Below are 13730 nucleotides of genomic sequence, written 5' to 3' on the forward strand. Positions count from 1 at the left end.
TGGGAAGAATGCCCCTTACATTGGTGATCAGTGGGAAGAATGTCCCTTACATTGGTGATCAGTGGGAAGAATGCCCCTTACATTGGTGATCAGTGGGAAGAATGTCCCTTACATTGGTGATCAGTGAGAAGAATGTCCTTTACATTGGTGATCAATGGGAAGAATGTTCCTTACATTGGTGGTCAGTGGGAAGAATGTTCCTTACATTGGTGATCAGTGGGAAGAATGTCTCTTACATTGGTGATCAGTGGGAAGAATGTTCCTTACATTGGTGATCAGTGGGAAGAATGTCCCTTACATTGGTGATCAGTGAGAAGAATGTTCCTTACATTGGTGATCAGTGGGAAGAATGTCCCTTACATTGGTGATCAGTGAGAAGAATGTCCCTTACATTGGTGATCAGTGGGAAGAATGCTCCTTACATTGGTGATCAGTGGGAAGAATGTCTCTTACATTGGTGATCAGTGGGAAGAATGTTCCTTACATTGGTGATCAGTGGGAAGAATGTCCCTTACATTGGTGATCAGTGGGAAGAATGTTCCTTACATTGGTGATCAGTGGGAAGAATGTTCCTTACATTGGTGATCAGTGAGAAGAATGCCCCTTACATTGGTGATCAGTGAGAAGAATGTCCCTTACATTGGTGATCAGTGAGAAGAATGTCCCTTACATTGGTGATCAGTGAGAAGAATGTCCCTTACATTGGTGATCAGTGGGAAGAATGTCCCTTACATTGGTGATCAGTGGGAAGAATGTCTCTTACATTGGTGATCAGTGGGAAGAATGTTCCTTACATTGGTGATCAGTGGGAAGAATGTTCCTTACATTGGTGATCAGTGGGAAGAATGTCCCTTACATTGGTGGTCAGTGGGAAGAAGGTCTCTTACATTGGTGATCAGTGGGAAGAAGGTCTCTTACATTGGGCATGAAGAGTGGAGGCCGTTGGCCACAAGGGGGCGCCAACTCCATATTAATGGCTGTGGGATGTCCCAGAATCTCATGTGATGGTCGGCGACCTTCCGCGATGTTCATTGGATGAGTTCAGGTAAGAGAGGAGGAAAGTGAAGCTAACAACGGAACCTCTCGTGTCGCGGTCCTGACAAAGGAACCTCTCGCGTCGCGGTCCTGACAACGGAACCTCTCGCGTCGCGGTCCTGACAACGGAACCTCTCGTGTCGCGGTCCTGACAAGGGAACCTCTCGTGTCGCGGTCCTGACAAGGGAACCTCTCGTGTCGCGGTCCTGACAAGGGAACCTCTCGTGTCGCGGTCCTGACAACGGAACCTCTCGTGTCGCGGTCCTGACAACGGAACCTCTGGCGTTGCGGTCCTGACAAGGGAACCTCTCGTGTCGCGGTCCTGACAAGGGAACCTCTCGTGTCGCGGTCCTGACAAGGGAACCTCTCGTGTCGCGGTCCTGACAAGGGAACCTCTCGTGTCGCGGTCCTGACAACGGAACCTCTCGTGTCGCGGTCCAGGACAATTGTTTCCCAAAACCAGCCTTTCAATTCCAGAATTATTCCTGTAAATCAGGACCTCCCTGTCAGGACTGGCATTAGAGTCTATACAAGGACTGTCACAAAGGACTCTCTCTAACCCTGTGTATTGACAGTCCTATGGGGACCACTCTTTATGCACACTCCTGTAGGGACCCCTCTCCATGGACACTCCTGTAGGGACCCCTCTCCATGGACAGTCCTGTAGGGACCCTTCTCCATGGACACTCCTGTAGGGACCCTTCTCCATGGACACTCCTGTAGGGACCCCTCTCCATGGACACTCCTGTAGGGACCCTTCTCCATGGACACTCCTGTAGGGACCCTTCTCCATGGACACTCCTGTAGGGACCCCTCTCCATGGACACTCCTGTAGGGACCCCTCTCCATGGACACTCCTGTAGGGACCCTTCTCCATGGACACTCCTGTAGGGACCCTTCTCCATGGACACTCCTGTAGGGACCCCTCTCCATGGACACTCCTGTAGGGACCCCTCTCCATGGATACTCCTGTGGGGACCCTTCTCCATGGACACTCCTGTAGGGACCCCTCTCCATGGACACTCCTGTAGGGACCCCTCTTCATGGACACTCCTGTAGGGACCCCTCTCCATGGACATTCCTGTAGGGACCCCTCTCCATGGACAGTCCTATAGGGACCCCTCTCCATGGACACTCCTGTAGGGACCCCTCTCCATGGACACTCCTGTGGGGACCCCTCTCCATGGACATTCCTGTAGGGACCCCTCTCCATGGACACTCCTGTAGGGACCCCTCTCCATGGACACTCCTGTAGGGACCCCTCTCCATGGACACTCCTGTAGGGACCCCTCTCCATGGACACTCCTGTAGGGACCCCTCTCCATGGACACTCCTGTAGGGACCCCTCTCCATGGACAGTCCTGTAGGGACCCCTCTCCATGGACAGTCCTGTAGGGACCCCTCTCCATGGACACTCCTGTAGGGACCCCTCTCCATGGACACTCCTGTAGGGACCCCTCTCCATGGACACTCCTGTAGGGACCCCTCTCCATGGACACTCCTGTAGGGACCCCTCTCCATGGACACTCCTGTAGGGACCCCAATCCATGGACACTCCTGTAGGGACCCCAATCCATGGACACTCCTGTAGGGACCCCTCTCCATGGACACTCCTGTAGGGACCCCTCTCCATGGACACTCCTGTAGGGACCCCTCTCCATGGACACTCCTGTAGGGACCCCCTGTCCATGGACACTCCTGTAGGGACCCCAATCCATGGACACTCCTGTAGGGACCCCTCTCCATGGACACTCCTGTAGGGACCCCTCTCCATGGACACTCCTGTAGGGACCCCTCTTCATGGACACTCCTGTAGGGACCCCTCTCCATGGACACTCCTGTAGGGACCCCTCTCCATGGACACTCCTGTAGGGACCCTTCTCCATGGACACTCCTGTAGGGACCCTTCTCCATGGACACTCCTGTAGGGACCCTTCTCCATGGACACTCCTGTAGGGACCCCTCTCCATGGACACTCCTGTAGGGACCCTTCTCCATGGACACTCCTGTAGGGACCCTTCTCCATGGACACTCCTGTAGGGACCCCTCTCCATGGACACTCCTGTAGGGACCCCTCTCCATGGACACTCCTGTGGGGACCCTTCTCCATGGACACTCCTGTAGGGACCCCTCTCCATGGACACTCCTGTAGGGACCCCTCTTCATGGACACTCCTGTAGGGACCCCTCTCCATGGACATTCCTGTAGGGACCCCTCTCCATGGACAGTCCTATAGGGACCCCTCTCCATGGACACTCCTGTAGGGACCCCTCTCCATGGACACTCCTGTGGGGACCCCTCTCCATGGACATTCCTGTAGGGACCCCTCTCCATGGACACTCCTGTAGGGACCCCTCTTCATGGACACTCCTGTAGGGACCCCTCTCCATGGACACTCCTGTAGGGACCCCTCTCCATGGACACTCCTGTAGGGACCCCTCTCCATGGACAGTCCTGTAGGGACCCCTCTCCATGGACAGTCCTGTAGGGACCCCTCTCCATGGACACTCCTGTAGGGACCCCTCTCCATGGACACTCCTGTAGGGACCCCTCTCCATGGACACTCCTGTAGGGACCCCTCTCCATGGACACTCCTGTAGGGACCCCTCTCCATGGACACTCCTGTAGGGACCCCAATCCATGGACACTCCTGTAGGGACCCCAATCCATGGACACTCCTGTAGGGACCCCTCTCCATGGACACTCCTGTAGGGACCCCAATCCATGGACACTCCTGTAGGGACCCCAATCCATGGACACTCCTGTAGGGACCCTTCTCCATGGACACTCCTGTAGGGACCCCTCTCCATGGACACTCCTGTAGGGACCCCTCTCCATGGACACTCCTGTGGGGACCCTTCTCCATGGACACTCCTGTAGGGACCCCTCTCCATGGACACTCCTGTAGGGACCCCTCTTCATGGACACTCCTGTAGGGACCCCTCTCCATGGACATTCCTGTAGGGACCCCTCTCCATGGACAGTCCTATAGGGACCCCTCTCCATGGACACTCCTGTAGGGACCCCTCTCAATGGACACTCCTGTAGGGACCCCTCTCCATGGACAGTCCTGTAGGGACCCCTCTCCATGGACACTCCTGTAGGGACCCCTCTCCAGAAATGAGGAAAGTTGCCCGGTTCCGGGTGTCAGCCCCTCCCCCCGGGATGATGAGTGACAGGCGCGTGTCTGCAGCCCCTCCCCCGTCACCTCCATCCTCCCGTCACCCAGTACGGAGGGTCCTGGCGGAGCGCCCAGGGGGAGGAGTCACATCCCCGAGCAGCAGGCGAGACGTACACAGCGCGCACCGCGCCCGGGACACCGATCTGCATCTACATGCGGCTCTGAGAATGCGCTCGGCCCCGGTCTCCGGCCTCCTGGCCCCTGTGGCCCTTCTGTTCCTGCTCTGCTCCTCGGATCGCCTGACCGACGCCTGCAGCTGCTCCCCCGTGCACCCCCAGCAGGCCTTCTGCAACGCCGACATAGGTGAGGCCGGAGATGTGAGCGCGGAGCGGAGAAGGGGACAGAGCGGGGTGCGGAGGGGAGGGTGCGGAGCGCAGCGTGCAGGGCACATTAGCGCAGCGCAGGAGCCACCCGCGGATCCTCTGGCACAGCTGGGCAGCGGCTGGTATTGGGAGGGATGATGGGAGCTGAGGAGTCGTTTAAATCAGGGGTCTCTAAACTTTTCAGTTCTAGGGCCACATATTATATTCTGAAACATGTTAGGGGGCCAAACTGTTTTCCATCAGAGTCCCCACTTACATCAGCTGTCCCCAGCAGAGTCCTTCTTATGTCAGGTTCCCCATCAAACCTCCTTGCATTAGGGACCTTATCAGAGTCTCCACTTACTAGGGGGTTCCCAGCAGAGCCCCCCACCAGAGTCTTCCCTTACATTGGGATTCCCACCAGTCTTCCCTTACATTGGGTTTCCCATCAGAGTCTTCCCTTACATTGGGATTCCCACCAGAGTCTTCCCTTACATTGGGATTCCCACCAGTCTTCCCTTACATTGGGTTTCCCATCAGAGTCTTCCCTTACATTGGGATTCCCACCAGAGTCTTCCCTTACATTGGGTTTCCCATCAGAGTCTTCCCTTACATTGGGATTCCCATCAGAGTCTTCCCTTACATTGGGATTCCCATCAGAGTCTTCCCTTACATTGGGTTTCCCATCAGAGTCTTCCCTTACATTGGGATTCCCATCAGAGTCTTCCCTTACATTGGGATTCCCATCAGAGTCTTCCCTTACATTGGGATTCCCATCAGAGTCTTCCCTTACATTGGGATTCCCATCAGAGTCTTCCCTTACATTGGGATTCCCATCAGAGTCTTCCCTTACATTGGGATTCCCATCAGAGTCTTCCCTTACATTGGGATTCCCATCAGAGTCTTCCCTTACATTGGGATTCCCACCAGAGTCTTCCCTTACATTGGGATTCCCACCAGTCTTCCCTTACATTGGGTTTCCCATCAGAGTCTTCCCTTACATTGGGATTCCCACCAGAGTCTTCCCTTACATTGGGTTTCCCATCAGAGTCTTCCCTTACATTGGGATTCCCATCAGAGTCTTCCCTTACATTGGGATTCCCATCAGAGTCTTCCCTTACATTGGGATTCCCATCAGAGTCTTCCCTTACATTGGGATTCCCATCAGAGTCTTCCCTTACATTGGGATTCCCATCAGAGTCTTCCCTTACATTGGGATTCCCATCAGAGTCTTCCCTTACATTGGGATTCCCATCAGAGTCTTCCCTTACATTGGGATTCCCATCAGAGTCTTCCCTTACATTGGGATTCCCATCAGAGTCTTCCCTTACATTGGGTTTCCCATCAGAGTCTTCCCTTACATTGGGTTTCCCATCAGAGTCTTCCCTTACATTGGGTTTCCCATCAGAGTCTTCCCTTACATTGGGTTTCCCATCAGAGTCTTCCCTTACATTGGGTTTCCCATCAGAGTCTTCCCTTACATTGGGTTTCCCATCAGAGTCTTCCCTTACATTGGGTTTCCCATCAGAGTCTTCCCTTACATTGGGTTTCCCATCAGAGTCTTCCCTTACATTGGGATTCCCATCAGAGTCTTCCCTTACATTGGGATTCCCATCAGAGTCTTCCCTTACAAGGGGGTTTCCCAGCAGAGCCCCCCCCCCCCCATCAGAGTCTTCTGTTACATTAGGATTCCCATCAGAGGCCCCACTTATATCAGCCTATATCTCCTGAGAGTTCCCTCCTTACATCACATTCCCCCATCATTGGGGCCCCATTATAGTCCCCCCTTATATCTAGGTTCCCACCAGAAACCCCCTTGCAACAGGGTCCCTATCAGAGTCCCCCTAACATCAGGGTCCCCATCACAGTCACCCATTACATCAGGGTCCCTGTCAGAGTTTGCCTTACATTATGGTCCCCGTCGGAGCTCCCCCTTACATCAGGGTCCCCCATTATAGTTCCTTATACATCCGGATTCCCCATCAGAGTCCCTCTTACATCAAGGTCCCTGTCACAGTCACCCATTAAATCAGGGTCCCTGTCAGAGTCCGCCTTACATCATGGTCCCCATCTGACCCCCCCCCCATTACATCAGGGTCCAATGTGTCAATGTGGACCCTGATTTAAAGGGTGGTCTAATGGAACCCTGATGCAAGAGGGGGGCTCTGATATGGACCCTGGTGTAAGAGGGGGACTATAATGTAAGGGGGACCCTGATATAAGGGGGCTCTGATGGGGACCCTGATGTAAGGTGGTGGTCTGATGGAAACACTGATGTAACGGGGGCTCTGATGGAAACACTGATGTAACGGGGGCTCTGATGGTGGACCCTGATGTAAGGGAGGACTCTGAGGGTGGACCCTGATGTAAGGGGGGCTCTGATGGGGACCCTGATGTAAGGGGGGCTTAGATGGGGACTCTGATGTAAGGGGGGCTTAGATGGGGTGCCTGATGTAAGGGGGCTCTGATAGGGACCCTAATACAAGAGGAGGACTCGAATGTTAGCAGGACTCAGATGGGGACCCTGATGTAAGGGGTGGTCTGATGGAAGCCCCAATGTAAGGGGGGCTCTGATAGGTACCCTGATGTAAGGGGGCTCTGATGGGGACCCTGATGTAAGGAGTGGTCTGATGGGGACCCTGATGTAAGGGGGGCTCTAATAGGGACCCTGATGCAAGAGGGAGACCCTTGCAAGGGGGCCTCAGATGGGGACCCTGATGTAAGGGGGGCTCTGATGGAGACCCTGATGTAAGGGGGGCTCTGATGGAGACCCTGATGTAAGGGGGGCTCTGATGGAGACCCTGATGTAAGGGGGGCTCTGATGGAGACCCTGATGTAAGGGGGGCTCTGATGGAGACCCTGATGTAAGGGGGCCTCAGATGGGGACCCTGATGTAAGGGGGGCTCTGATGGAGACCCTGATGTAAGGGGGGCTCTGATGGAGACCCTGATGTAAGGGGGGCTCTGATGGGGACCCTGATGTAAGGGGGGCTCTGATGGGGACCCTGATGTAAGGAGGACTCTGATGGGGACCCTGATGTAAGGAGGACTCTGATGGGGACCCTGATGTAAGGAGGACTCTGATGGGGACCCACTGCAAGGGAGCAGTTTTGTAAAAAATGATGCCAGACAAGCGATTTTGTAGCAGAGCTTCATCGGTCCTACAAGTCGCTAATGCCAGTGATGCCGCCAGCAATTTAGTTGCTGAAGCCGCTGATGAAAGAGCTGCAGCTTTGGGTCGCGCTCTCCTACATAACGCCATTGACTCTTAGGTTTTGAACATTGAAGCAACAAATCATTTAAAAATGTAGAAGTTAGGGATCCAACACCAAATCAATATATATATATATACACCAGATTATCACCACACAAATCTTTGCCCGTCTGATGCCAGCCTAGGATTGGTTGTATGTGACACATTTCTTGTTGGGTTTTCAGACTCATACAATGTAGACTTATTGTAACAATTTTATTTCATTGCAACATAATTCTAAAACGTTTCTTGTCACAGTGGGATAGTTGCTGAGATTTGATGGTAAATCTGTATTTTTGTGGCCCAGTGGGCACATTGGCAATTTTCGGGTACTGTTTGTTGGTGGGACCCCCTTAGTGGGTCAGTGGCTGCTGGTGAAGCTGTTGGTTGGCATATCATTGGCCAAACTGTTTGTACCTCTTGGCACAGGTTAGTAGTAGAGCCAATAGAAGAAATGGGAAAGGAAATGAGAAGGGCCTGTGGTGGTGACACCATCCATGCAATGTTCCTGGTATCACATTTTGGGGTCATGCCCAGCAAATAGTCGTCCAAATTCAGCTTTGTCATGTGAAACGTCTTTGTGCCCATTTATTATACAGCCAAATAAAAGTCACTGTTCAGTTTTGGATGGATGCTGATAGCTTGGATGAGCCACATGGGGGGGATTTTAATATTAAGGTGTATCTAAAGTGAAAACATGTATTGTCAGTTATGGACAGACAGACGGCTTTGGATGGATTTCCTGTCATTTCCTGTTGTGTCTACAAGACAGGAAGAGAAGGGAATTCCCTCCTCCCCCATATAAAGGGTTGTAACTAGTCCTAAAAAATCTATCTATCCGTCTATCTTCTATCTATCTTCCGGTCCGTATGTCTATCGTCTTTCTGTCTGTCTATTTATTAATCCATCTAGCTATCTGTCTATCTATCCATCTGGCTGTCCATATGTCTTTAGTCTATCGGTCTGTCTATTCATCTTTACCTATCTATCTATTTATCTATCCATCTCTTTTTCTATCTATCTATCTATCTATCTATCTATCTATCTATCTATCTATCTGTCTGTCTGTCTATCTATCTATCTATCTATCTATCTGGCTGTCCATATGTCTATAGTCTATCAGTCTGTCTATTCATCTTTACCTATCTATCTATTTATCTATCTATCCATCTCCCATCCATCTCTTTTTCTATATATCTGTCTATTATCTATCTATCTATCTCTTTTTCTATCTATCTATTATTATACAGGACTTATATAGCGCCAACAGTTTACACAGCGCTTTACAACTTGAGGGTATCTATCTATCTATCTTACGGTCCGTCTGACTGTCCATATATCTATCGTCTATCTGTCTATCTATCCATCCATCTATGTTCCGGTCCATATGTCAATCGTCTATTTGCCTCTCTATCTATCTTTTATAAAAATTGTATCTATGTGGCTGTCCATATGTCTATTGTCTATCTGTCTGTCTTTTTATCTGTATCTATCTCCTATCTGTCTATCTATTTATCTCCTCTCTACCTCTTTATCTATCTACCGTCTATCCATCTGGCTGTCCATATGTCTAGTCTGTCTGTCTGTCTATTCATCTCTATCTATCTATCTATCTATCTATCTATCTATCTATCTATCTATCTATCTATCTATGTTCCGGTCCATATGTCAATCGTCTATTTGCCTGTCTATCTATCTTTTATAAAAATTGTATCTATGTGGCTGTCCATATGTCTATCTGTCTGTCTTTTTATCTGTATCTACCTATTGATCGATCTATCTATCTGTCTATCTATCAGTCTATTTATCTATCTCATATATACCTCTTTATCTATCTATCTATGTATCTATCTATCTATCCATCCATCCATATATCTATCTATCTGGCTGTCCATATGTCTGTCGTCTATCTATTTATTGTTATCTATCTCCTATCTATCTCCTATCTATCTCCTATCTATCTCCTATCTATCTCCTATCTATCTCCTATCTATCTCCTATCTATCTCCTATCTATCTCCTATCTATCTCCTATCTATCTATCTATCTCCTCTCTACCTCCTTATCTATCTACCGTCTATCCATCTGGCTGTCCATATGTCTAGTCTGTCTGTCTATTCATCTTTGTCTTTTCATCTTTATCTATCTATCTATCTATCTATCTATCTATCTATCTATCTATCTATCTATCTATCTATCTATCTATCTATCTGTCTGTCTGTCTGTCTGTCTGTCTGTCTGTCTGTCTATCCATCTGGCTGTCCATATGTCTAGTCTGTCTGTCTGTCTATTCATCTTTATCTATCTATCTATCTATCTATGTTCCGGTCCATATGTCAATCGTCTATTTGCCTGTCTATCTATCTTTTATAAAAATTGTATCTATCTATCTATCTATCTATCTATCTATCTATCTATCTATCTATCTATCTATCTATCTATCTATCTATCTATCTATCTATCTACTGTTGGTAGAACATTCTGTGTGTCGTTGCTCTTTTTGGCTGGTGATGAGGTGGGGTCCTCCTTCTCTGTGGTTTCGTTGAGTAGAGCCGCCTACAATTGCTCAGAAAGGGTTACAGTTGTGATTATAATCTCTGTAGATTGGAGAAGGAGCCAGGGGAGCTGGCATGTCTCCTTGATCTGTGCCATGGAGCTGCCAGTTGCCTGTAATAGGGGATGAAATAAACAGGCTGTGCACAGTGAGCCACAAGCTGGGTTTTGGCTCTGCGGATCATTTTTGAAATTCCGAAGTGCGTGTATTGGAGTGCGGACTGTCGGTGTTTGTAGAAACATGGAGCTCAGACTTTCTAAAGATTAGGATAATCTGCTTCATTTATTAGGAGCCCCGGGAGAAATAATAAAAACACCTATATTATTTCTTACCGGGGGCCCGGCCCCACCCCCTCTCTCTCCTCCCTGGCTCACTGACTTTTATTGACAGCAACGGGAGCCAATGGCACTTCGCTGCTGTCTCAGCCAATGAGGAGGGGAGTCCTGGACAGCCGAGACTCACGTGCAACAACGCTTGATCGAGATGCAGCTCAGGTAAGTATTGGGGGAGCTGCACACAGAAGGTTTTTTTTTTTTATCTTAATGCATTACTGTCTGTAAACAGCAATTTTCAAGTCTTGCCACAGATTTTCAATTGGATTTAGGTCTGGACTGTGACTGGGCCATTCTAACACATGAATATGCGTTGATCTAAACCATTCCATTGTAGCTCTGGCTGTATGTTTCGGGTCGTTGTCGTGCTGGAAGGTGAACCTCCGCCCCAGTCTCAAGTCTTTTGCAGACTCTAAGGCCTCGTACACACGATCAGTCCATCCGATGAGAACGGTCCTTCGGTTAACCGATGAAGCTGACTGATGGTCTGATGTGCCTACACACCATCAGTTAAACAAACGATCGAGTTCAACGCGGTGACGTAAAACGCAACGATGTGCTGAGAAAAATTAAGTTCAATGCTTCCAAGCATGCGTCGACTTGATTCTGAGCATGCGCGGGTTTGTAACCGATGCTTTTGCATACTAACCGTCGGTTTTGACCGATCGGTTAGGCGTCCATCAGTTGAATTTTAAAGCAAGTTCAAGAATTTTCGACCGAAGGATAACTGACCGATGGGGCCCACACACCATCGGTTTGGACTGATGAAACGGACCTTCAGTCAGTTTCCATCGGTTTTGACCGACTGTGTGTACGAGGCCTAACAGATTTTCTTCTAAGATTGTCCTGTATTTGGCTCCATCCATCTTCCCATCAACTCTGATCAGCTTCCCTGTCCCTGCTAAAGAAAGGACTCCCCACAACATGATGCTGCCACCACCATGTTTCACGGTGGGGATGGTGTTCAGGGTGATGTGCAGTGTTAGTTTTCTGCCACACATAGCATTTTGCTTTTAGGCCAAAAGGTTTCAATTTTGGTCTCATCTGACCAGAGCACCTTCTTCCACATGTTTTCTGTGTCCCCCACATGGCTTCTCACAAACTGCAAATGGGACTTCTTATGACTTTCTTTCAACAATGTTTTTCTTCTTGTCACTCTTCCATAAAGGGCAGATTTGTGGAGAGACCACTAATAGTTGTCCTGTGGACAGATTCTCCCACCTGAGCTGTGGATCTCTGCAGCTCCTCCAGAGTTACCATGGGCCTCTTGGCTGCTTCTCTGATTAATGCTCTCCTTGCCCGGCCCGGTCAGTTTAGGTGGACGGCCATGTCTTGGTAGGTTTGCAGTTGTGCCATACTCTTTCCATTTTCGGATGATGGATTGAACAGAGCTCTGTGGGATGTTCAAAGCTTGGGATATTTTTTTACAACCTAACCCTGCTTTATACTTCTCCACAACTTTATCCCTGACCTGTCTGGTGTGTTCCTTGGCCTTCATGATGCTGTTTGTTTACTAAGGTTCTCTAACAAACCTTTGACGGCTTCACAGAACAGCTGTATTTATACTGAGATTAAATTACACACAGGTGGACTCTATTTACTAATTAGGTGACTTCTGAAGGCAATTGGTTCCACTCGATTTTAGTTAGGGGTATCAGAGTAAAGGGGGCTGAATACAAATGCAGATATTTATTTGTGAAAAAAAAAATCCAGCACATCCCTTAGTCCAGGGGTCCCCATTAAAGGGGTGTTCCAGCCTTTTTTTAAGTTTATTAAAAGTCAGCAGCTACAAAAAGTGTAGCTGCTGGCTTTTAATAACACTTACCTGCTCCACAGTTCCAGCGACGCGCCGGCCGGGGCTCCGCTCCTCGCCCCCCCCCTCTTCATTCCTAGTGTGGGCACCCGGCAGTGACAGCTTTCGGCTTCACGGCCGGGCACCCACTGCGCATGCGCGAGCGGCACTGCGCCGTCCGATTGGACAGGCGCTCGCCTACAGGGAGGGGCTGCAATAAGGCGATTAAGATATTCGCCTTATCAGCCCCTCGGCTGAAGGAGGGAGTGGGACAGGAAGTCCCACTCCTCATGACCCCCCCCGCCCCAAAAAAAAATTACATGCCAAATGTGGCATGTAAGGAGGGAAGGAGTGGATTAAGCGGAAGTTCCATTTTTAGGTGGAACTCCGCTTTAATGTTCTCAGCGCCCCTTCACATCGCCACTCCCCTTCCTGTCCTACCTAAAGCCCCGTACACACGCGCCGAATGTTGGGAGACAAGAGCCGGTTCACACAAAAAACGGCTGACATTCGGCCCGTGTGTATGTCTGTCCAAAAGAAGCCGGCTGTAAAACCAGCAGCCGACCAACTCTCAGCCAATGGCAGAGAGCGCTGATCGGAGTGTTCCCCTGTCAGAACACAACAGCTCAGCGGGGAGATCACTGAACTGACCTTGCATGGTTAGTACAGCGTCTCTGACTGGAGCTGTCAGTTTGTGTATACCCGGCTTTACACAGACAGCGGGGAGCACGGGAGGCACAGCAGGTTTGGTCAGCGGGCGGGAGCTGCAAGCTGTTGATTGGCTGCCGGGACCGCCCTGCATCCTAGCAACCAATCACCTGCTTATTAACTCAGGCAGCATCTGCCCTGCATCCAGAGATGTCCCGCCTCCCGCTGTTGGCTCTGTGAGAATGAGAATGACCGCAGCGGTGGCAGCTCCAAGCAGAACAGCTCCTTAAAGCGGGGGTTCACCCTAAAAAAAAAAAAAATTTCTAGCATGCCATCAAGCATACTAGCGCGATCTACATTACGCTTTTATTGGTTTTTTTTTGGCGCCGTACTCAGTTTACTGCCGTAGTGAAATTTCAGACTCCCCACGGGGAATGGGCGTTCCTATGCACAGGGAAGATGATTGACGGCCGGCTATGGCGCGTCACGCTTCCCGAAGATAGCCAAAATAGGACTTGCCTCTTCACGGCGCCTGCGCAGTCATATCAGATGTCTGTGCGCAGGCGCCGTATAGCATGAAGAGACAAGTCCTATTTTCGCTATCTTCGGGAAGCGTGACGCGCCATTGCCGGCCG

The 13730-nt window shown here is 50.1% G+C and overlaps 1 protein-coding gene across 1 annotated transcript in view; it reads left to right on the top strand.

Moving 5' to 3' along the window:
• Positions 1-4274: 4274 nt before the first annotated feature.
• TIMP2 (TIMP metallopeptidase inhibitor 2) overlaps positions 4275-13730 on the top strand; it is a 50745-nt gene continuing 41289 nt past the window's right edge. Inside the window, exon 1 of the mRNA XM_040330742.1 lies at positions 4275-4519. Within this exon, the coding sequence (XP_040186676.1) occupies positions 4384-4519 (136 nt within the window). The 5' untranslated portion in view covers positions 4275-4383. The remainder of the gene's footprint in view (positions 4520-13730) is intronic.

This window comes from Rana temporaria, chromosome 12, assembly GCF_905171775.1.
Source record: "Rana temporaria chromosome 12, aRanTem1.1, whole genome shotgun sequence".
Taxonomy (NCBI): domain Eukaryota; kingdom Metazoa; phylum Chordata; class Amphibia; order Anura; family Ranidae; genus Rana; species Rana temporaria.